At 29.9% G+C, this 24385-nt stretch overlaps 2 protein-coding genes and 2 long non-coding RNA genes across 7 annotated transcripts; 2 read left to right on the top strand and 2 right to left on the bottom strand.

Annotated features, from left to right (window-relative positions):
• Nucleotides 1–779: 779 nt before the first annotated feature.
• On the bottom strand, nt 780–3172 carry LOC126916628 (ribosome biogenesis protein WDR12 homolog). Its single transcript, XM_050722618.1, has 9 exons — nt 2999–3172; nt 2757–2842; nt 2456–2666; nt 2238–2378; nt 1993–2168; nt 1851–1921; nt 1522–1768; nt 1308–1440; nt 780–1237 (listed from the first exon to the last, which is right to left on the bottom strand). Exons 1-9 carry the CDS (start codon nt 3064–3066, stop codon nt 1099–1101), a joined length of 1272 nt encoding a protein of 423 aa, XP_050578575.1. The 5' UTR covers nt 3067–3172; the 3' UTR covers nt 780–1098.
• Nucleotides 3084–4930, top strand: LOC126916642 (uncharacterized). 3 transcript variants are annotated; one of them, XR_007710678.1, is made up of 3 exons: nt 3084–3362; nt 3959–4188; nt 4276–4930. It is a non-coding gene; the product is annotated as an uncharacterized LOC126916642 (long non-coding RNA). The 3 variants fall into 3 exon arrangements; XR_007710679.1 differs by having other exon boundaries at nt 3959–4407; nt 4517–4930; XR_007710677.1 differs by having other exon boundaries at nt 3959–4930.
• Nucleotides 4931–5347: 417 nt separating this feature from the next.
• On the bottom strand, nt 5348–14423 carry LOC126916638 (uncharacterized). 2 transcript variants are annotated; one of them, XR_007710674.1, is made up of 4 exons: nt 8850–14423; nt 8580–8740; nt 7290–7921; nt 5348–6864 (listed from the first exon to the last, which is right to left on the bottom strand). It is a non-coding gene; the product is annotated as an uncharacterized LOC126916638 (long non-coding RNA). The 2 variants fall into 2 exon arrangements; XR_007710673.1 differs by having other exon boundaries at nt 5348–7509; nt 7686–7921.
• On the top strand, nt 7712–22818 carry LOC126916625 (receptor-type tyrosine-protein phosphatase N2). The gene is made up of 16 exons (XM_050722608.1): nt 7712–7801; nt 13425–13478; nt 13570–13630; nt 14417–14548; nt 14980–15061; nt 15651–16395; nt 16622–16765; nt 16857–16903; nt 16996–17142; nt 17214–17340; nt 17613–17680; nt 17871–18251; nt 18723–18944; nt 19878–20242; nt 20321–20374; nt 20509–22818. The coding sequence occupies exons 1-16, from the start codon at nt 7714–7716 to the stop codon at nt 20771–20773; spliced, it is 2982 nt and encodes a 993-aa protein (XP_050578565.1). The 5' UTR covers nt 7712–7713; the 3' UTR covers nt 20774–22818.
• Nucleotides 22819–24385: the final 1567 nt, after the last annotated feature.

The raw sequence follows: 24385 nt of genomic DNA, 5'->3' as shown, positions 1-24385 counted from the left end.
TTCAATGTTATATCCTGAGATAGTTTTTTGGTATTCTCCAGGACTAAAAGAGTGAGCTTAATGAATTAAAAAGAGAAAAAGAAAACGAAAATAGGAAAAACTCCAAAAAGGAAACAAGAAATATCACGTTCTTCTCAATCGAACATCGGTTAAACGAAATTATACTGTTTACTAATGTGTAGTAGTACAGCATGTCCAACAGACTGAACATTTGTCCTTTGTAAGTAATATTAAAATAATAAGCCCCCCACATTATCCCAACTAATTGTGTAATAATACATCCAGCGTCCGCGTTTATACTAATCGACGATAGGATTGTTTTCTGCGGAGTAACAAGACTATGGAGAATTAATATGCCATGTTCGATTTTTGGTAATGCGGTAGAACATAACGAGTCTTTTTCTTAATACTTTTAACACCTTACACGCTGATGCGATTTGTACTATTTTGAGTAAATGCTTTTAATTTGTGCGCAATAAAGATTCGAAATTTTAAAAAAAGAGGTGAAGATAAAAAGATTTTAATCGAGATGCTGGCAATGTATGAGAACGATTACTAGATCTCCTCTTTTGTCAATTAAATGGTGGTTTTATAATGATGTAAAATAGAAGGGTAAAATTAAAAAGAAAAAAAAAAGGAAACCATACACATCGTAAAAAGAACTCATTGAAATAAAAAGAGTACGAATTTTGATTTGATGCTGAGAGCTTTTTCTTAGGCCATGCAATACTTTTTCCATTAGGGTTGTACTTTTTGTCTCTTTGATTTCGTTAGATGTGTTTATTTGTACGAAAATATTTTGTAATTACTTTATATACATCATCTCGATCTGCATTCACATTTAATTTATTTCAAATTACGTTGTTGAAGTTAAAAGATTGATCCGATATCTTTTGATTATTTTACACTGAGTACATGATTTCGTGATTCAGTACATTTCACGATGGCAATACATGTCAATTTCTTTTAGATGATTATATTGCTTGATAGAATATAATAAATATTAAGTTGATAAAAAGAATCTTATTCTTATTAATTTGCACTATGCACAATTCATTTCTCTATTATGTGTAAAAGTTATAAAACAATAATTCGCTATTAACGAACAATATGTTTCGATTTAAATATCCTTACGGTGTTATCCGCGCCTCCGGATACCATGAACTTGGGATTCGACCAATTGCAACATAATACTTTATCTTCATGGCCAGAAAGGTCAAATAATGGCGCTTTAGGACTATAAGAAGAGAAATAGTTTTTTTTTTACACGGAAAGCAACTTTGTAAATAAATTGGAAATTATCGTACCTTCTGGTATCCCAGAGTTTCATCTCATTATCGTATGCTCCTGAAATAAAAAGAGTTTCGTCTACTGGCGACCATCGTACAGATTGTACCCATTGCGTGTGCGAAGTAAATATTGCTTTTACAAGTGTTCCCTCTAAAAAAGAAATATTATTTTAATACAATTTTCAATGCAACAATGATTAGAAATTTATAAATAAACGATGTCAGTCGAAACCTGTAGATCTTGGATCGTATAATCTAATATGCCTATCGGCTGACGCTGTTATAACAGTACGAGTTAATGGGGAATAATCGAGGTCAAAGAAACTTTTATTTCCAGCCAGTTCATGTTTGATTCCTCCTAATTCTGAATCCCATATTTTTATCGTATGATCCCACGAGGACGTTATAATTTCTGTTTTATCTGACCATACTACGCCACTAATGGCTTCTTTGTGACCTTTCATAGTTCTTTTAGGTACCTTTATAATGCAAACGTACATATCATAATAAATTATTTCTTTGTTGACAAATATTCTACTTATGTTTATTCATTTTATTTACCCTTGTTTTACCATGTTCTGATTTTAATCTTTTTGAGCTGGATTCACCATCTTCATTTTCATCTTGATTAGCTATAAACATAAATGAAAGTGAAATATTTTTTTATTAATGAATTTCATTTTTTATTATATAAACTACTTACCTGTAGACCAGATTTTAAGCATTGTATCCCACGACCCAGTTGCCATTATAGTCTTATCATAATTAATACTAACAGCTTCTAGTCCACGTTCATGTCCCTTGCATACATGAATGCAATCTACAGAATTTTCCATAATGTTCCAATCCCATATTATAGCTGTTTGATCTTGAGATGCACTGTAAATTATAGATGATAAGAATGATTTAAAATTGTTCAATTCAACTTTTCCCGGTTTTAGATCATACCTAACAAAACTGGCCGTGTCACTAGTCAAGGATATCCATGCTACTGCTTTAACAGGTGAAGTATGTCCAGGAATTACTAAATGATGCTTTCCTTTAGATGTCCATATATGTAATGTGTTATCATAACAGCCAGTCAAGATCCTATTAAAGTATAATAAGTATCTTAATACAAAATAATAATGTTAATAATAAATAACAATAAATATCAAAGAAGTTACCATTTTTCATAAACATCAACAGCAGATACCCAATCATCATGTAAAAGACAATCCTGAGGTTCTGGTGGTGGATACTTTTCAACATATTCAACAATAATCACTTCTTCTGTAGAAATATTTTTTTCTGCTATGTGTTCACTTAATGAAGTGCGTAAAAATTGTGAGCACACCAAGAAATCAAATTCTATATCATTTTTTATATTGGTCGACTCTAGAATTAAATCCAATTAATAAACAAATATTCCTCAATAAACTTAATTTATGTTTAAGTTTATTAATTTAGAAATAAGTCATACGCTACCTTTTAGAAGTTCATTTACAAGAGTATTTAATTCACTTGTTACGATGGATGTGTGCACTGATAATGGGAAATCTGGAACAGCGTACCTAAAATTTGTAAAATTTATTTACCGCATATATTATGATTACTGAAATAACAAAATTATTGCAAATTATACAAAGCATAAACACAATGTCATATCTGTGTAGCAAAATGAAATAACCTCCTAATGCAGCTTACAAAAGATAATTAAAGATACTTACTGTTCCTGCTTCGTAAGAAATTTTATTTGTACCTGTGGAGTACTATTGTTTAAGCTTTCATTAGCCATCGTAGTTTTAATATTATTCGTACTTTATTCTTTTATGAAATGGGAATTACAGAAAATACACGTGTATGCTACATTTTAAACTAGATTACATCGACACCAGTAATCGACTTCTTGGAACTTTCAACGAATCGATTTATCATATAATCGATACTCTTCTGTAGGTAATCGTTCTTCACATTATCGAAAGACAAAATTTTTTATACTGGTTTATTTATTCAGTTCTGTATATGTGACCTTTTTAAATTAACAAATAGAAATATATTAATTAATATAGAAATATGAATACATATTAAAAGGTATTTGTAAAATATATTTGGTAGAATAATTAACATTCTCATGATGTTTTTAATTTAATAGTAAATTTCTTTAACATAACATTAAATACAGTTTTAGGGTTGACGAATAATAATTTTGTTATTTGGATAATGAATTTTATTCAATTTTATATGTATGTATAATTATATTTCTTAACATATTCAAAAATTGTTTTACTATACTTATCTAATAAATATTGTTAAATAATTATAAAATAAAACTAATAGTAGAAAAAGTCAAATCAGGAAAAGAACAAATATAAATGATAGTGATAATTTATGTTTCTCTATTTATCATTTATTAATATAATAATAATATTTCACAATAAAATTGGCTATTTATGTCAGTATTTATTTATCGTTAAATATTTTATTATTTTGATCCATAAAGTGTGTATTATTTTATTTATTTTAATATATGTAAATAATGAACATGCTTCAATCATTTAAAAAATCACATACACTTTGTAAAATACGCAAGATATTTGATACCTTAGTGCAGAACGATTGGTTAATTAATAAACTTTGATAAATTTCACATATTAAAAATGAGATAATATGCTCAATATATTTTTTAGTAAATGAACGTTGATCATCGATTAGCGGAAAAAAATAAAAGATTAGAATGTTAAGACGAATCGACTATCTCATACATCACAGACTATCCTGCTTCCGCCTTTGTCTTCCTCATAAGAGAAGAGGACAGAGCGAAAGTTATTCCTGCTGGGGTCAGTTCTATTGCAACAAGTGTTCCTAATCGATACTTCGATGAAATTATAAGAATCCATTGCTGCCACTGATAACAGAAGTACAACATTTCTTAAAGCGCTTTTTCATCACTAAGAATCATTGTCACATTAAAAATTACATTAACGATAATGTTATCTATTTGCAGGAAGATGAATACTTTAATTTTATCTTTAAATTTCTGAAATACAATAATTTTAGAAATGTACATAATTATTACTAAAGTAGTATAACAAATATTACACTAAATAGGGAATAAAGCAGTCTGAATCTCCAAAATGTATTAAATTACGATTATTCCATCATTCAAGAAGCTACATTAATATTACGAATTTATACTTAAAATAATCAATATGTAATCTCATATAATTAATATTATTCTATTTCAGCATAGAATGATTTATGTACAAAAAAACAAAGCTCGATTATTTTAAAGAAGAAACTCAATTCGTGAACAACAGGTGCTCAACGGTAAAGGAGATGGAAAGTACAAGAGGGATAGAATGGAAAATGCGCAGGTGTTTGTCGATTCACGAACACTCCACGCAATTCGACATTATCTGGGGGAAAAATCTTTTTAAATCGGAACTTTACTGAAAGTTGTTGAGCTATTCGATATAGGGTGTGCAACAATATAGGCTTGTTGATAGTAAGCTGCACAAGAGGTTCCGACTGTTTCTCTATTATTTTAGGTGATATTAATTCTTTCCCTCTCTGCTTCTTTCTTGTCCACTTCTAGCGATGGGAACGACCTTATATTCACCACTTATTTTAAAATAAATTTTATTTTCACACATTTAACATTGATTTTGTAAACGTTTATTTAAAATTTACTATTTAAATAGAAATTGCAAATACGATGAATATTTGATAACTTTCCTGCAGAAAAGTTCTTATAATTTGTATAATTATATTTGCGTGTCTAATTATGAAGTAGTTAAATTCTAATTTGGTTGATTATCAATGGAACTTTTAATGCAATTTTTTGTTAGAATCATGTTCATTTTATCAAATAGACATATTTCCAGTTAATGTAGAGCAATAGCATTTACGATATAATATTACAACTTTAATGTTATTAGTAGTAAATTTATCATTAATCGTTATTGCAGTGTTAATTTTTTTATAATTTCATCACCATCCTATTGCACCACGTATATAGTACGAGAATGACACGCAAAAGTGATCATAATATTTTACTATAATGCTTAAATAGAAAATTGTACAGAAAATTATTGTTTTTATTTAACAAATTTTTCTCTTAATTTTATACATCTGAAAATATTCAGTTTTCGTTATTTCATCAAAAAAAAAAGTAAATTCTTCATTTTTAAAATAATTGATTCTTAGGAACAGTCGATGGATACATCTTACTTATTTCTATCAAATATTAAGTTACAGTATCTTTACAATATTGTGTTTTTCATAGTATCATTCTATATCTAAAATACATCATTACGTCATATTTATTACTAATTATTTGATCATGTATGTATTATCAAATATATTTCAAATAATAAATATCCAATTCAGATCAATTTTTCCACGCCATTGGAAACACCACGCTAACACGATAATCTATATTTCAGGAAGTATCCAGTGCATTGTGTAACTGTCGTTTTCAAGGTCCAGGAGGGTATTGGTCCCATCACTATCCACATCCTTGGTCGTTTGCCAGCCGGCATGTGCGCGTTGCAATCGATTCCGTGGTCAACGCATGCCCTGCTTGCTCGTTCTTCGTGGAAGACTACTCAGTCGGTGGCACTGCTGCGGCACAACAGTACGCGGCGAGTAGGAAATGGTCCATAGCCGATAATCTTTATCCATCGAACGAACAAATCGCATCAAGTTCTCTTGTTTCTAACGCACGCGGTACATATCACAAAGGTCGAAGGATCACGGCAAGGATGTATTAAGGAGAGGAAGTAACCAGGTGTCACGCCCAGGTAAGTCGAAAAAGAGACACGTTTCTTGCCGCTACAAAGCGACATACAGGTCCGCAGGAATAAGGGAGAGACGGAGGGGGAGGGAACGTGACTACAACCTGATGCTTCGGCCATATAACTAGAGACGTGGTCGGTGATTCGCGGAATCTTGCCACTTACGTGGAAAATTAAAGGAATTGCTAATTTACGCACTGTTCAAACTCAGGATCGAGTAGATGTGCAATTAAGTATATTAACTTGTTCATTTTTCAACTTACAAGATAGAAGGTAAAAATTATTGTTGAAAGGAATGATTGTTAAAAAGATACAAAGTGAACAGCTGTTTCTATTCAAGCATAGGTATGGTAATTGAGATAGAAGTAATTACTTGGGGGTACGATCGGAAAATTGGACCGGTTGGTCGAGATTAAATTCTGGATTGTTGCGCTTTAGTAAGCTGTTTTCCGATAACAGTGCTGTAACTTGTTTTGTTCACGCTCCGATATTGTTCGACTATAGGGGTATATACATACTGTGATTGCGTAAACGCAGATCTCGTGTCGTTATGCAAAGGTGTACCGCACCCTTTATAAAGCTATGCGGTATCCACCGGCTCGCTGTTTCAACGTTGATTAAATTAATGTGGTAGTTATGCTTTTTGGATGATCTTGATGAAGCTCGCTGTTATACCTTAATATAGGTTCACTACGCTCACAAGAGAACAGTTTCGAGCAGCTAAGGTATAACTCGATTACTCTAACAAGTTGCCATGTAGACCGTAGTACCGTAGACCAAACAGCTTGTACACTTTTCTGTGGTGTAATACATATCGTAAATTATTTTCCATTGCGAAATTGAAATTTTGTAAGTGAACAGTTTCTGATTATATTTTAGAATAATTTATAAATCACGTATATTCCTGTGAATAAGGTCGTTTATAATTGTCATTCATAACATTGTTGATTATCACGTTGAAGGATATACACATATATATTAGGAAGAACATTAAGAAAAAACTAGTTAGAAAATCTATGAAAAGATTGTTTTCCTTTTCTAAATTTAATTTTGCTTTTGAATTTATTAAGGTTGTTAAAACAATAATTACAGATAATTTATATACTAATATAAATATTAAAAGTACAGGAAAATATGGAAAATATCGAAATTCAATATAAAAAATATTGAACAGTATAAACGAATGGACAATGAAAACAATAATGATTATCATCATAATTACCAATAAATAATTAAAGAAGAGAAAAATTTGCATTTGTACTCTATTTTTATATGCAGAATGCAATCTCTCAGATATCCTCTGGCTCGCTTGCTCTTTTTTTCTTTTTTTGCTTCGTCTCATTAAAAATGAAGATCTACGCTTTTTCATTAATCGGGGGAAGTACCAGCTCGGCCTAGCTTAATGAAAATAACTGTGCTATCGACTATGAACTATGAACTTTCTGAAAAAAGAAACGATCTTTCTCAACTATCTTCGCACTATCTTTGTTCCTGTCCAAGCTATTCTTGCCATTTTTCATTTGCAAAAAGAAACATAATACTATATTATAAGGCTGAAATTGAAAGAAAAAGAATATTCTTATGAACTTATCTACTTAATCTTGAATAACAAACTAACATGGATATATGTAATTATAGGAAGATCTATGGGCCGTAAACAGTGGTGGCGAGGAGGCTCGATACTGTTAGTGCTCTTCATTCTCCATCACGTAATTCTAGGTGATGGTGATGTCGGTAAGTACTACAGATTCAAGATTATTCCAGCAATCGAGATAAATCCTTGAATGTCTTCGCAATAAGGAATAAACGAATCTCCCTTTCATAATAAACTCTTAATTCCGTTTCAATGGCTATCTGAAAGATAATATTAAAGTAATATAGTATATCATACAATATTATGTAATATTATTAAACAACGATGACTATTTTTTGTCTAGAATTTATGAAAAATAACGAATGTCTGCGGCATAGAAATCTGATAAAACTACAATGAATATTTTCTACGTAGAACTTTTTTAAAATAATGCCAACGAGTTTCTCATGGAATTTATGCAGCGAATAATTAAAAACGGCTTGCTATAAACGAGAAAAATGAAATAAGATGACATTTTAAATTTTATGCAATTTGTCATAAATTTTAGTATAATATAAATTGTTATATATATACATTTATAACATATTTGTAATGAAAATGAATATCATATTCGAAAAGTTGAGGGAATATTATTATATTATGATCTGATCTTATCTAGTTTTGAATAAATAAATAAAAGAAATAAATAACAATAGGAATGAAATTTTGCATCCTGTTCATTGACAAATAAATATTTAAAAAAAGAAACACAAATCTACCAATATCCTGACGGACTACAGATAGATATTTTCATTGAAAACTAAATTTAAAACAACATGTTCAATCAACACGTTTTATTTTATCTTCGGCCATCGAATCAAAAATTTGTATCGTATCAATTTTTCCCGTCATATTAAAAGCGAGAATCAAAATACATACCCAATATCATTGTATAAATAGTAAGGTACGAAGGTTACTGCTTTACAAAGGATGACTTTTATTGCTATTATATAATACCTGTTTTATTTAATCATATCTCGCCATTAGCACCTTTCTTATGACATAATATAATACACGCCAGATTTTCTTCTTTTATTATACTACAAAAAAATTAATAAAATCGTTGACAAGACAGCAGCGTTAGATATTAAAGCGCAGAGGGGAATACTGAAAGTGCAAAGGGGATAAATGAAATTCTTGATTTCATACCTTATGGTCCTCGCGTTTAGAAAAACTCGATGTATTTATTATTTCATGCTTATATCCTCAGCGTGATCGATATTTCAGCGAAAATCTCATTTCTCCGATATTCTTCCTTCCTTTTTCTCACTTCAAACATTTCTTCTGATGGAATACCATCTCTCAGAATACCATGAGAATAGAATGATATTTCAATATCATCTGCAAGAAAACTTCTATTAGTGAAGATTAACGAAGGTTTAGAGAAATATAGTACTCTTTAATTTATTGCAAATAGATTCGCTAAAATGGAATTGAATGAAGATTACACAAGTGTTAGAAAGAGCCAACATTTTTTAGAATATGGATTGCTATGGACAGTTCCAGCTGGAAATATTAGTTATATTTTGTGCGCTAATTTTAATTAATATATGTCTTTCTCTCCCTTTGTTTTGTGGTTTTCTTTCTTATTCGTTTCTTACTTTTCATACCTACGTTATTTTACCACAAAATGTGTTTTAAAATCACACGTGACATTTTAGATAAGGCTCTTGCACGCGTGTGTAAAATATAGTTATTAAATGATGAATATGTATTTATACATAATATTATGTAATTATTCAGAATTCCAATTATATGAACGTTAACAATTTAATATTTTATAATTACTAGACGTTTGAACTATTTGAATTTTTCAATTTGAAATTTCAAATATTTTGTTGTTTTCGATAGCGAATTTTTTTAATTCAAATTATTAATCATTGAATTTCTTTAAAATTTGACATCTGATAATTTGAAATACACAAAAGGATGCACGAAGAGTTCGAAAAGAATTTTCAAATTCTCTTTGTGCGATCTTTAATATTTAAAATGAAATATGATCAATAAGCAAACATTGAAATGTTACGAACTTTTACATCATGATGAAATAAACGTCAAAGTTTTACTCGATTTTTGAAAATATCCGAAATACAATTCATTCTCTTATCGCTCGTAAGACGAAACGATTCATACAGAAAAGCTAGTGGAAGTTTTCGCATTTGCTTAACTATTTTCATGGCAAAACTCCTGAAATTCAATTTACTTATGAAACTTCGTTTGAACATTTCAATATTATTTGCAAATTATTTTATCTGTGCTTTTCCTCTTTTTTTTTTTTTTTTTTTTTTTTTTTTTGAAACAAGTAATACGATTAGCATTCATCTTTTTTGAGATGTTCGCAAGATGATCCTTGGAACTTTAAATTTCTTCTTCACAGATTGTAATTCACTCTAAAATAAAATGTTAATTATATCGCTTTATTATTTTAAAGCCCTTTTTAAAAGCGATAATATTAGTATACAAGTAGATATATTTGTAATAATATTTCTTTGATATAGTGTTGGTTTGTACTATCCATTTGAGTCTTATTTCAATCCTTACTACTGGTAATTTACATCGTATTATCCTAAATAAAGATATGCTGTCTTAGTACTTGATGCAAATTCCTCTAATTTTCATTGCACACCGTATGAAGTATTGGAGTCTCTTTACGTCCCCTTCGGCATTCGCTTTCATAATTTGCCTGCTCTTTTATTTCTATAATATCGATTACTTCCTGTTATCAAAGAAAAAAAATGCCAACGAATATAAAGAAATCAATCTAAAAACATTTTTGTTTCAGAAACAAAGATATTACTTTTTTATTACCAGTGCAGAAAAATTCTCTTTAAAAAATGGCATAATATCCTGCAGATATGCAATAAAAGAAAACGAAATCAATTTGAAGCATTGTCCTCTCCTAAATAAAAGTATCGCTTTCTCACCGCTAGATTTGCCGGAGAGTCCCCCTTTCACCGAAGAACAGAGTAAGGATAATTCTCTTTCTATTAAAAGATGGATAAACACAAAGTTTAAAAACGAGGAAGAAGAGAAAACGATCTAGTTCCTGAAAATTGCCTCTCGATCTGAGGTCGGAAGAAGAGGAACTGAACTGCCGATAGGATTTTCTCGTCTCAGTAGTTTCGTCGACGTCTCTTTTTCCATACAGTGGCACCTCGTTCATCAAATTCACTTGCCATCGATTTTCTATCCGATACCTCTTCGTCGTGTCTGCTATTCACACACGAGTATCCGATCAAATATAAGCTGTAGATGGGCTTATTTACTCGTAACCTTGAAAATTCGTTGTTTCTTCCCAGGGCTGGATTGGAAGGATGAAAAAAATAAAAATAAAAAGAAAAGGTGATGATATTCGATTTTCGCCCACGAGCCATCCACGATTATCGAACCGTACATCCCACGCGACCACCGCCTTTGCAAACTTGCTTCCTCTCCTTTGCCCTAGATCCGTTTTCACTCACAACTGCGACCCTTCATCGTTATTCTTCGCCATACCTGTTTTCCTGCTATTCTTTGTTTATACCCGCTTTCTTGCTATTCTTCTTCAAATTTTTCTTCGCTCCTATCTCGTTGTTTCTAACAACTCTTCGGAAAGGAATTAAAAAAAGTGCTCTTTGTAATTTTAAGTAGTAACGATGGTTCCACGAGAATGTTTCTCTGTTTGACGAAGATTTCTTCGCTATTAATTCTCGATTGTGATGCTCTTTTAATGCGGCAATTCTCTTAAATCTCTTTGAAGAGATCTGGAATCCAGAAATTAATAAATTGAGAAACTTTAGTACCATCAAGGAATGTGTTATTATACCATACAGCTTTTCCTCGTTTCTAATAAAATGACAAAATAAGAATGTGATAAAGTACGATATAAAAATTTATATAATAATATAAAAATGTTATTTCGTTTTACATCATTTCTAATAGAATGATTGGACAAAATGGTTTGATTCAATTCGAATATAAACTTCAGGATAACAAAATTTGTACAGCGTATATCGTGTAAATTATGAAAGATTGAAATGATTTGCTGATTAAATTTGTGGCATTAATGTTACTTGTGAGATGTAAAATGTAGAATCGTTGCGTCGGTGTAGTTAACGCGAGCCAATTCTCAGAAGAACTCAATTCTAAAACGAAGGTCAAGGGAAATGAAACGACGTCCGCCTGTTCCATATTGCCTGTTGGGAAGTTAAGGAGTAATGAGATCTTATCAAGGGAGGAAATTTTAACTCTTTTCCCTATTTGACAAATGTTGAAAAGCTTCTTAAAACGGCTATACAAATAGGTATGTAGGTATATACATACTGAAGATTTATTTTACTGTTTTGCCTTTTATTATACCATCACATTTTATGTAATAAATATAATATACAGTATATCAATATCTATAATTAGTGTAATTTATCATAACGTTATAATTAAGTGTACATTATTTTTATGTAATAAAGTAATTGTATATGGTTAATTAATAATTGAGTTATTCAGAAGTTAGATCAACTTCATAAATCAAAAAGGTATGGAAAACACTGTTCCTTAAAATTTATTTTAAAATTAATTATTATTTGCGTCGTCTTCTATCATCATTATCTGTCAACATGAACTTATGGAAGTAAATTATTTGTTTCTTGACGATCGAACATTAATCCTGCAAGTATTTATGCAATGAAATTAAAAATGAATAAAAAGTGGAGTTGATCAGTTTGGTTTCTGATAGGTTCGATTTATTGTTACAAATATATATTATAATATGTAATTACAAGCTACACGATATAAATTATATACAATTAAATTATAGATAAATAGTTAATAGATCGTGCTTTATTTTATCGTATTATATATCAATTAAAATAATATACGATTAATTACAATATTTAAAAGCATTCCATTAATAAATTCATGTATAAATTATCAATAAAACAAGGCAAATGCATGGATATTAACGTTTAATGTGGCAGATTAACAAAGTCTCCGTGTGATTATTCAACTCCTATCAAGGATTAAACGATCGTGCAGCCACGGAATGAAAGTGGGTTGTGCTCGGTATTCTAATTAGCGAATACGTTGCGATCTCAACTATAGAATATGCGACAGAAAATCGCCCCACACATGATTATGACGTAAACATTTGCGTCAATGTATTACGAGTGAAAATAACGTAATTTTATTTATACCATCAAAACATTTAATATTCTTAGTAATTGTTACGTTAGTTAATGGGCCATGAAAAATGACGGTTTCTGATCTTTAAAGTCAACTTTTCATCGTAATTATGAAGTTAATTTTATGTGAGACAAAGCAGTAATACTTAGTATATTAAAATATGTAATACAGTTATATTACATACAAAATTAATAAGGAAAATATCGTTAATCGTTGCGTACATTAAGTGAGAAAAGAGATTCTATTGAACATAAAAATTATGATTATAGTACATCATAAAGACATAGTTTAATATATTCAACATTAGACTGTGAACTTTTGTTATATATGACGAAATTAATATTTTTAGTAATCAGATCTTGCCAGTATTTATTTTTTTATAAGTATTGTACTTTCCTTACATTTCATTGGATTTAATGTGACAATGAGAATATTATTTGAATTGGTTGCAGAAGGATGATTAATGAGGTGTTATCAAATTTTGCTCGGTATCGTGTATTTAAAAAAAAGCCTTGTTAATTAAAGCTTCATTAGTCTTCTATTGATACGTATAAATTCATGTTCCAGGGTGCCTGTTCAGTGAGAGCCTCTGCGATCCCCGAACGGAAACGTGTTACAATGGTAGTTATTGCTTGAACAATAAAATATATTTGTTTTGCAATCACTGGCTCTTGATACGAATAACATTCGATTATCCGTTTTAATATTCCAGATCTCGCGTTTGGCAAATGTTTGCCATTATACACTGACCTGAACGATGAAGATTATTATCAGTGAGTATTCACAAATAGGAAGCCTTTTTAGGAACAGAGACTTCAAAGGAAAAATTAAAAGATCGATAGAATTGGAAAACTTTGATCGAACGAATATTTTGTTTTACATTAATTTTTATAAATCTATTATAATTTTCCTTATTTGAGACATTTAGAGCAAAAACAGTCATATTTTTCTGAATATATCGCAATATACTGTATTGCTCATACAAAAGTGCAGAAATTCATATTTTTAAATTAAAACCAAATAGTATAATAAAATCAGTCGTCGCACTGAATATTCCATGCCTACGTTTATTTCATAAATTAAAATAATACATGTAAATAAAAAAGTAGAATCTCGGTGAAAAATTGCTTCACCTAGTACGTTATTTCATGTTATATACGTTTTATGCAATTTTGCACTTTCAGATTTCCTATGAATGTATCCAAAAATCGCAGTCTGTTAATTTATGTTCATAAAAAAAAAGACAAGATTTGGCCAACAGATAGTTGGAACAGTCTGCATACATATATTTACTTGTTTTGTGATAAATAACTTAGAATGTTTCGTTTTAGTATAAGAATCATATAGTTGATACTAATATCTTTTACGACAGTAGTAAGTACTTACATTTTCTGTCTGATCATAAACCGACTGTACTACTTATACTTATGCTCTAGACAAATAGAATATGAATTTCTACTTATCGAATTGAAACAGTTAACATTGTGAACATAAACATTTACTTGTAAAGCTCTTCAATTTAGAGGTAGTTAATATTTATTGCCTTTTTCTTCTTTCAGATATAATTTCAACGTTGACGAATTGGAATTGCTAAGATTGCAATTAGAGAGGCTGCAAGTCGATGAATACAAATGGTCTCATCCCTACACACAATGTATAATGCAAATGACCTTGTACAATTTGCGCTACTGGTACGATTAATGTTGTTAATATCAAATATTTGACATTTATAATAAGCAATCATTAATATGGCAGAAAACCTCGAGCCCAAGCTCACTATCATAAATCTCGAACAAATACAATCGGATTGAATGATGACAATTGCTTAACTACGACTATGGTAGAATCTAGATTACAGTATTAAGGGGTTTTCCCAAAGTTCCAAAGGGAAGGCTCCGGTGCCCTTCCATCTCCGACATATAAATATCTACAAAATTTGTGAATGACTAAAAAAGAAAGAGAAAAAATGTTTTAGAATAAAGGACAAAGAATCAGCATATTATTATCCTATTATATTCTTAGATATTGTTCTATTTAGTATTATCTTTACTATTATCCTTTTATCTTTTTTCAGATGTCAAAATATATATTATACATATAATTCATTTTTTATATCTTATAGGGAAAACTACGATCTTCGACTCTGTCAGCATTTAAAGCAACGTACGCATTTTGAAAATAAGAATGAAATCGACCAGGCCAAAGTAAGTTCATTACACCACCATAGCTAGTATGTTTTGTATCGTGACAAAATGAAAAGTTATGTCTTAACTTTGTAATAAAATAAAGAAGTTATGGTAGAATATCCAACTGTGAAAAGTAGATTCGGTAGAATCTTGAAATCACGTCGAAAAGTTATATTAAGTTATATCTAGTTATGAGATTCAACCTTAACAAAGTCTTTAAACAAAGATTGTATTAAACTATTTAAATTTAATGTTTAAATGAAAAATAGAATTTTCCAGATCCTTAATTTTGCAATACATGTAATGTTAGGATTTTTTAAAAGAAAAAAGTCAAGGTTTCAAAAGTTTAGATCCTCGATTAAATGCTACAAACTACTATAAAGTATTTAACCCGAGTGAAACTTTTATTTTAAGGTTTAGGTTTTTTGAAGCTTTGATCTTCTTTCAAAGACTTCGGTGATGAATCAATATCCATATTCTTCTACTGAAAATTTCACATTCATCTTACACGACACAAAACGTATCTATTAATATCGACAACGCCTGTAGTAAAACTTTACTTTAAACGTTACCTTCACTACGTAACAATGGAACTTTGCTTTTGAAGGTACCCACAATAGCCATAGTAAAATTCACGCCCAATAATGGCAAGTTCAACAGCCAATTCGCCAATGAGCTCTATTACCCTCCTGGTACACAAAATCAATATTTCCCTGATTCATTCTATAATGATGAATTCTCTCGATCGCCATACAAGGAACAATTCAGAGAAATCGATTCCCAATTCTACAAACCGAGGTACAATCCGAATTCTCACAATGATTATGACTCTTCGATGAACGAAAAAGATTATGGAGAAAATTATGACAAAAGTAATTTGCGTAAGAATCCAACGACTTTTGATGGAGTCGTTGAAAGGCTGTCTCGAACTAGACGTCAACCTGTCTTGTATAATTTACAAGACTACAACGACAATGCAATGGAATCGTTTGAAAACGATTTGAATGAGAGGATATCGAAGAAATTTTCAGATCTAGAATTTTTAATTAAAGACGAATCTGAAGATTATTCCGATAAAAAGGAAGTTGCGGACGAAGGTCCGAATGTCGAGTATGAGACAGTGTTTTCGGAAAAATACAAACCTAGGAAATTTAGCGAGACATCGGACGAAAATGAGCGTTTTCTGGAAAATATGAAACACAATTCGAAAGATAATTACGATAGTGATGATTATGACGATGTGAACGATGAAGAGATAGTGCCTCAGAAGGATAGCTCGTCGATGGAAAATGGAATTTATACCGAAGGAGGACTTATACAGGCTGCTGATAAAGCTAATGTTGATACTGACGGTATATTATTTTACTATTAGATCGTAGATGTTTATGCAAATTTATACTTTCATAAATGCAACTAAAGGAATATGATCTAATATTATAATATGTATTACGTTTTATGTATTATTATGTATTGTTTTTGCATCTCGAAATTTCCTATAAATGCCTATTATAATATATGTACTTTGTTTGGAACAGTTGCGAGAAAAAGAAAATTTACAAATACTTTTCCTACTTTCAGAAAATGCCTACAATTTATTTGCCCATGATATAAGTGAACTCCTTCGGAAGCACGGATTAGCTGGCTTTAAACGTGGGGATGTTAAGAAACCAGGACCGCCGTTTTCAACAAATAACTATGCGTTTAAAACTTCATCCCCATCCAGTAAATATCTTTACTTATGTAAACTATTACTTGATATTTAAAATCTTGAATCATTATTTCCCGATATAAAGTAATATCAAATATTTTGCAGTTTCAGAAAATGAAAATCGTTCTGATTCTATCGAAACTGAGCAAGATGTAAGTCGCCAATCGTGCACAAAATTATTAATTAGAAATATTAATTAAAAAATGTGAAATAAAATATTAATTAGAAAAATATTCATTTTTAGAATAATGTATTACTTACCCCGTATGTGAAAAAAGAAGTAAAGCAACAAACAGATTCAAAATCGTACAACGTTGATCTGGATCATGTTTACGTTGAATTTCAGAAACCATTTCACAGATGGTCGGAAGGTGAACATGTCGTCGAAGAGGTAATAGTCATTTTTCATAAGCGTATTAACATTTTTTTTAAGAATAGATGAAATAAACGAACAATTTCCAGGTGGAAAAATTATTGGGACTATCATCTGGCTCTTTAAAAGATATTCGTGTTGGCCGTGCGGAAGTGACGTTCAAAGTCGTCAAAAATAATAAAGATTATAGCGCTACCGACGTAGTTAATAACATAGGTAATCAATTAATAGAATGATTAGACCGCGGATGCTTATTCGTTTATGAAAATTTAAAGATGCAAAAATGCAAATAATATGCAAAAATATATAAACTATTCGAAATTTAATATTTGGCAGATGAAAACAATTTCTCTGTTTAGATCCTATTTCTTTTGTTGTATTCATAAAAATATGAATTTACATAAACATCTACTGTCTACTAATGAACTAATAATCTCTAATAATAGTAGAATAATAAAGAACTAAATTAATCAACTGTATATTTTCAGATGACATACGTGGGAAATTGAAAAATTCTTTGGGTGTTGAGGTGATTCGTGCAGGCATAGGTGACAAGGTTCATCTTAAAACATATCTAGAACATAATATTTGCAATTATACTGTTTAAATTAATTATAGGATCACTCATTTGTAGAGAGATCAGAAACATAAACGTGATTCTTCGCTTATTTTAAACAGTGCATTCAAATACTTTGATAAGAGAATATTCTATGAAAACAAAAATTAATATATTTTTTTATTTAAAGATCAAGTTACCCGCAACGCTGGAAGTTGTTAAAAAAGCTGAAATGAGTTCGACTGTGTTCGGTGCAATAATAACTGCAGGCGTCATAGCTATTGTAGCTGCAATAGTCACATTGGTTATCGCTCGTCGACACGCTAAAGCTGGAGCCAAATTGGCAGGACTAACTACACCTGATCCGGAAGCATCGAAGGATTACCAAGATTTATGTAGAGCAAGGATGCATGCTAAACAACCGGCAGATAAACCAGAATCACCGCGAATTACGAATTTAAGCAGGGAAAATGAGTCAAATAATTCGCCATCGAATCGATCTAGCACATCCTCTTGGGGGGAAGAACCGGCTCCTTCGAATATGGACATATCAACCGGACAAATGGTTCTAGTAAGTCGATATAATATTTTTATAGATGTTTTAAAGCAAGATAGTGACACAAAACTGAGATTATTCCTTAACTACAGACATTCATATTTTTGTTATCACCACAAATATACAATTTGTTATATATTATTATTTTATTTATTAAATTTCTGTGCTATAAAAATTAATAACATACTCGTAAATGTACTAATATAATTATAGTAAACGTTATTGTAATAATAGTGTTTAAGATTTTAATATATATTAATATACTTTAAAAAATTTGAATTTTTATATTATAATTAAAATTAAGTTAAACATATCAAAGTAAACCATTATATATCATAAAAAGAAATATTGTAATTTCTTGCATCATTTTATGCATATTATCACTTAAATTACTATATATAAATTATTTATATAATAAAATATATATAATTTATAAATTAGTATATTACACATTTTTTGTAAATTTTATATTACATATATTTCTAGAGTTACATGGAGGATCATCTAAAAAACAAGGATCGATTGGATCAAGAATGGGCCGCATTATGTGCTTACGAGGTGGATCCTTCTTCGACTGAAATTGCACAAAGCGAAGCGAATGCCAAATGCAATCGGCCTGGTGCAGCGATTCCCTACGATCACTCCAGGGTGATTCTAAATGATCTCGCTAATGTCAATAACTCCGACTATATTAACGCCTCTACAATCGTAAGTATTCTTAATTTAATCATTTGAGACTTCTTCAGAATTCAAGGAAAACATAAATACAGAGTAAAATAACACATGCGTGGTTTTCATTTTAATATCGTTGAAAATGGAACTGAAAATAGAAATCGGTAAGTCACACGACAAGCATGGAGATTCTGCTGCTATATTCGCAGTTTTAATGAAAAAGCAACGCTTCTCTTAAAAACGCTTCCGCGTAGATTTTAATAGTATTAATAACGTTAGTTGATGGCAAATCGAAGCATGATTTAAGCTATTATAAATATAGATATAAATTTAGAGATGGATTAATTCTATAGAATGTAATGGAATAGTTCATACAAACGTTTGTCAATTTTATACTCAACTTGTAATTGCTTTATTGTTATTAAGAAAAGCAATTGTTAAATATATTGAATATTAGTAACATTATTACTAAAAGTTTGTATTTTCAATTACTTTGAATAGGAAAATAAATAAAGAATAAGGAAATGAATAAGAAAACAAGTAAATATTCAAATGCATTAAGAAAATACAATATGATATATTGTTTTAGTAAATATACACACATAATACAAGTATTTTTATGAACGTTTTCTGTCACTTTGACATGAATTTACTTATAAATTTATATCTACATTTTGTGATGAACCTTCATTTCAGATAAACGCTATGCGTGCACTACATAGTTTAGGCATTAGTTTAAGTTCCACAAAATGGCTTTTATTAGATTAAATATAAAAATCAAAGTTTAATTATGTGATAAGATTTGAACAATCCCTACATAATATGAAAGGTCACCAGAATCACATAATAGTTTAAAAAATAGTAAATGTGCTTGTTATATAAATCAAGAAAGCCGTGTGACTTGCTTCAATATAAGATTAATAGTAAGAAGATAATGTTTCAAATGAATCTTTTCTTTTTCTTTTTTAGACGGATCATGATCCTCGTAATCCAGCTTACATTGCCACACAAGGACCACTACCAGAAACGACGGCTGATTTTTGGCAATTAGTTTGGGAACAAGGCAGCGTTGTAATAGTGATGCTAACTAGACTTACCGAAGAGGGTATCGCCATGTGTCATCGTTATTGGCCCGAAGAAGGATCAGAATTATATCATATTTACGAGGTGCACCTTGTGTCCGAGCATTTCTGGTGCGATGACTACCTAGTGCGTTCCTTCTACTTGAAAAATCTACGTACCGGCGAAACAAGAACTGTAACTCAATTCCATTTCTTGTCCTGGCCCGAGAACGGTGTGCCACACTCCATCAAGGCTCTTCTTGAATTCCGCCGGTAAGTACCTTATAGATTCAAATGTTTTTATCAGTATATATAAAATATATCCTAATATCTATTATTATCTATTTTTAGAAAAATTAATAAATCCTATAAAGGCAGATCCTGCCCTATAGTTGTGCATTGCAGGTAAGATTTGTAATATATTATTTACATTTAAGATATTATAGATATAATAATAACCTTTTCTTTTGGAAAATAATTAACAATCTCATCTGATACGTGATTCATTGAATAGAAATAAGAAACATAACCATTTACAGTGATGGTGCTGGGCGTACTGGTACATATTGTTTAATTGACATGGTTCTGAACCGTATGATGAAAGGAGCCAAAGAAATCGACATTGCAGCTACATTAGAACATATAAGAGATCAAAGACCTGACATGGTTGCGACAAAGCAACAATTTAAATTTGTTCTCATGGCAGTGGCAGAAGAAGTACACGCTATCCTTAAGGCTTTACCTGTCCCCCCTACAGAAAAATCTCTTCCAGGAAATAATTCTTCGACGAAGCAAGATCAGTAAGATTTGATTCGAATTTAAAATTGCAGTCGCGGCGAGCAGAGGCAAAGAATTAATTACAATCTACCGGAGAAAAAATGGCCAAATATTTCTAGTCGACCGTAATCGCATCAAAAGTCTAAAGTCCCTGTTATATCTTTTATTTTCTATAACTTTCCTCTCCTAAATACTTTTGAACATATCCTTACATCGTCTAAATCTATTACAAACTTTTAACGAACTTTGCTTTGACTATACTTCACAGAAAACATCGAATTTTAGACTGTTTAAATTATAAAGATATTGTTTGTTTATTTGTGTTACGAGATAAATATACACATATGAATTATATTGCCGAATAATTATTTTAAAGAAGAATTTATTGTGGCAATCTATAATATTTAATTATACATCTAGTTTGACTACGGCCTACTTGAATAGTCAAGTACAAGCATATTGATTCGAAAGACTGAGCTATGCAGCTGATGGAATTCTAAATATCGGCTAATAACGGTATCATTTGTACTGTGAGTCCTTATATACTTGTCTTTCGTGGTACTCTGTCGTGATCAAATTTTAACGTAATTTATCGTTTTATGATGGAAATAAATGTTTACCTCCCCATTATGTAGCTCAGTCTTTATGTAGTTTATTACATTGTTAATTTCATACCATAAAAGTTTTATTTTAATTGGATTAAAAATACGTTGCTACCTCTTATGGACAATTCTACTAACGTGCTTTACAATAGCTTTAAATAAGACACCAAAAAATATAATATAATTCTATCTGCTCAGTCAATTCTATCAAGTGTATATAACGTTGATGATCACATTAATTAAATCACATATAATTATTGATGCATTTAATTGAATTTTCGTATTTGGTTTATTGAATTGATTTCTTTAGAAAAGATTTTTATATACAAAACTTTAATGAAATTTTTATGTTAGGAATGCGAGAATCTAAATGCCCCACGTTAGAAATTGAAATCAGAATTTTTATACTATTGTTACACGTTCTAAAGAGAATGGATTTTAATGGATTTTAATACGGCTATGACTGTTGCTTCCGTGAAATGAAATTTTATTAAACGTTAAATGTAAAGTTTCACGCGAGAACGTCGCAAGAAGCGTTATTTATTAGTCTTTTTTCTACGCATACAGAAATAAAATGATCGAGCTGCACAATATTCACATCATAATTAAGTATCGTCATTATTAACAAAAAAAAAAAAAAAATATTATAACAATGTTTTATTGACGTAAAATATGAACTAGAATATGACCATGTAACATAAATTTAATGTTTTAAATATCGTGCAGATATGTTACTATGAACATGCTTCGTGAATAAAAAGTTTAATCATTAATATCGTGAAAATGATGTTAGGCGGTATATAAAAAGAAAAATATACGCATACATGTTTGCACAAATTGCCGGTGTCGATATGACGAACCGTAAATGGAAACATCATCCTTGTTTTAAAACTACGGCTCTGTTCATTCTGTAGATCCAGCCTCCCACAGGATGAACAAGTTGTATTTGTGATCCCTTCCTCTTTATTGTGCAGTACGATTACAAACAATGTTTTCTTCTCCACATTTCATATGTTTACGTTACTTCCTTTTTTTGCTAAATAGCGATTTAAGAGACAGTCATACATTTATTACGTATTGCAAATAAGTTAGATTACAAAAGAAATAAATTTAATAATTACGTTTCCTAATGCTGCTTCCATTTTTAAATATGCTACATTTTAAAAACCAAGTAAGAAAGTTCAAAATCTTAATTATAACGACTTATATTTTGTGTTGAATTAATACAAGTGATATATTGTGAACTCAACGTGAAAGTTTGCTTGACCAACAGATATGTTTTATTAGTCTCTTTTAGCACAGATTCATATAAAAGATTCTATATTTTTATGCGAAGGGATGAGTCTATATAGAATGAAATAATATATAAATCTATACTATGTGTGCGCGTGTGTATGTTACACATACACTCAAAAGATGTAATACTATATGTGTTATAATATAATAAATCAGTCTATGTTCAAATCATAATATATAGTGTATTCTTATTGTTCAAATCAATTTTTCTTTTCTTAAACCATAAGTTTTATACATTTAAAAATGTCTATACAATTTGTACTTTTATTTTATACCTATTTTAAAGATTACAAACTTATAAAATAAATAATTATATGTAAGATAATAATGACATATTTATATGTATATATAAATAAATCCATATCATCAAGCTGTAATTCAATTTTAATAACTAGAATCAAAAGTAGTATCAGGAAATAGAGGATTCCAAAAATCTGAAATATATGAGCATACACAAAATTTAAGTACATATATCATTCTGATCTTCTAAGAGTATAAAAAATATATTACATTACCTTCAGGTGTTTCATTCCTTTCATTATATTTAGTTCTGTGTCGGGAACATTTATTTTGCCTCATTCTTATTTCTTCCTCAGAAAGCCCAAGACTAGTGTAATACTAAAAGAAAAGTTTTCTCAGTGAAATTATTGAAATCATACCATATACATATACATATACATACGTATATGCATATAAACATTTATAAACATACGTATTATTTTATGTATGTATAAAGGATTGATATAGTATTGACTTACAGTTCAATCTCTGCAGCATTAAGAAGAAATAAATTACACAACATTATTTCAATTAATTATTTATATTACTTTTTTATAAATTATAAATTAAACTTATATATTACCTGTTTACATTGCCAACAACTAACACCATTCATCTGTGCTCTTTCAGATTTTTTCTTTGGTGATTTATCAAATATATATTCTTTCACAGGTAACCTTAAAAAATATATTAATTTGATACATTTTACAAAATGTTTTGCATTTATGTATACAATACTTACATATCAAAACTATTCATAAGAGTCCTTCTTACAGATTTAGTTTTAGGTACATTTTCTTTCAATTTATTTATATTACAAGGAGACTGTTCTTGCAATGACTCCCCTAAAGTACAGAACGTTTCATCACTTGAAGAATTGGAATCTATTTCTTCTTTTGCTGAATTAAAATTTTTTTGTGTCTTATCATTACTGTTAACGTTTTCATTACAAAAATCAAATATTTTCGGCTCTGTAATTAAATGTGTTTGATTTTCTTGTACAGATTTTTGTAGAGGTAGCACATGACGATCCAGACTGTGTTGATTAATCTCTTTCTTTGGAGTCTTCCTTTTTAATTTCAAAGTTCTCATTTTCGAACTTAACTTTATACGTTTATTTGGACTATTTTGAATTACGTCCTCTTCTATAGAATTATTATGATTTTTGAACTGTTCTCTTATACCTTTTCTAGGTGATACATGTGCTGTTAAAAAATCTGATCTGTTATGCTTCTTTTGAGTTACAATATCAGTTGACTGCTCATCTTCGAGAAATACAAGTTTTGACTGCCTATGTTTTTTGCCATTTTTCAGTAACATGGTATCTACATTATATAATTTACTAACTCCCAATTTTTTTGACATTTTGGTAATAGTTGTATTGATCGATGTATTAATCTCATCATTGCTATTTTCCATAATTGAACATTCATTTTCTTTTGAGTCTTGAGATAATGGATTC

The sequence above is a fragment of the Bombus affinis genome, chromosome 5, assembly GCF_024516045.1.
Source record: "Bombus affinis isolate iyBomAffi1 chromosome 5, iyBomAffi1.2, whole genome shotgun sequence".
In the NCBI taxonomy this organism is placed as follows: Eukaryota; Metazoa; Arthropoda; class Insecta; order Hymenoptera; family Apidae; genus Bombus; species Bombus affinis.
Note: the sequence above shows the minus strand (reverse complement) of the source record. Positions and strands in the feature narration are given on the sequence as shown.

What these genes read in the sequence shown, in the direction of transcription:
- LOC126916628 (XM_050722618.1), bottom strand. Translation starts at nt 3,066, where the DNA reads ATGGCTAATGAAAGCTTAAACAATAGTACTCCACAGGTACAAATAAAA. An exon ending in ATACGATCCAAGATCTACAG is followed by an intron (nt 1,441 to 1,521) that starts GTTTCGACTGAC and finishes TTTCTTTTTTAG; the next exon opens with AGGGAACACTTGTAAAAGCA. An exon ending in AAACTCTGGGATACCAGAAG is followed by an intron (nt 1,238 to 1,307) that starts GTACGATAATTT and finishes CTCTTCTTATAG; the next exon opens with TCCTAAAGCGCCATTATTTG.
- LOC126916625 (XM_050722608.1), top strand. Translation starts at nt 7,714, where the DNA reads ATGGGCCGTAAACAGTGGTGGCGAGGAGGCTCGATACTGTTAGTGCTC. An exon ending in TCTAGGTGATGGTGATGTCG is followed by an intron (nt 7,802 to 13,424) that starts GTAAGTACTACA and finishes TTCATGTTCCAG; the next exon opens with GGTGCCTGTTCAGTGAGAGC. An exon ending in ATGAAATCGACCAGGCCAAA is followed by an intron (nt 15,062 to 15,650) that starts GTAAGTTCATTA and finishes TTGCTTTTGAAG; the next exon opens with GTACCCACAATAGCCATAGT.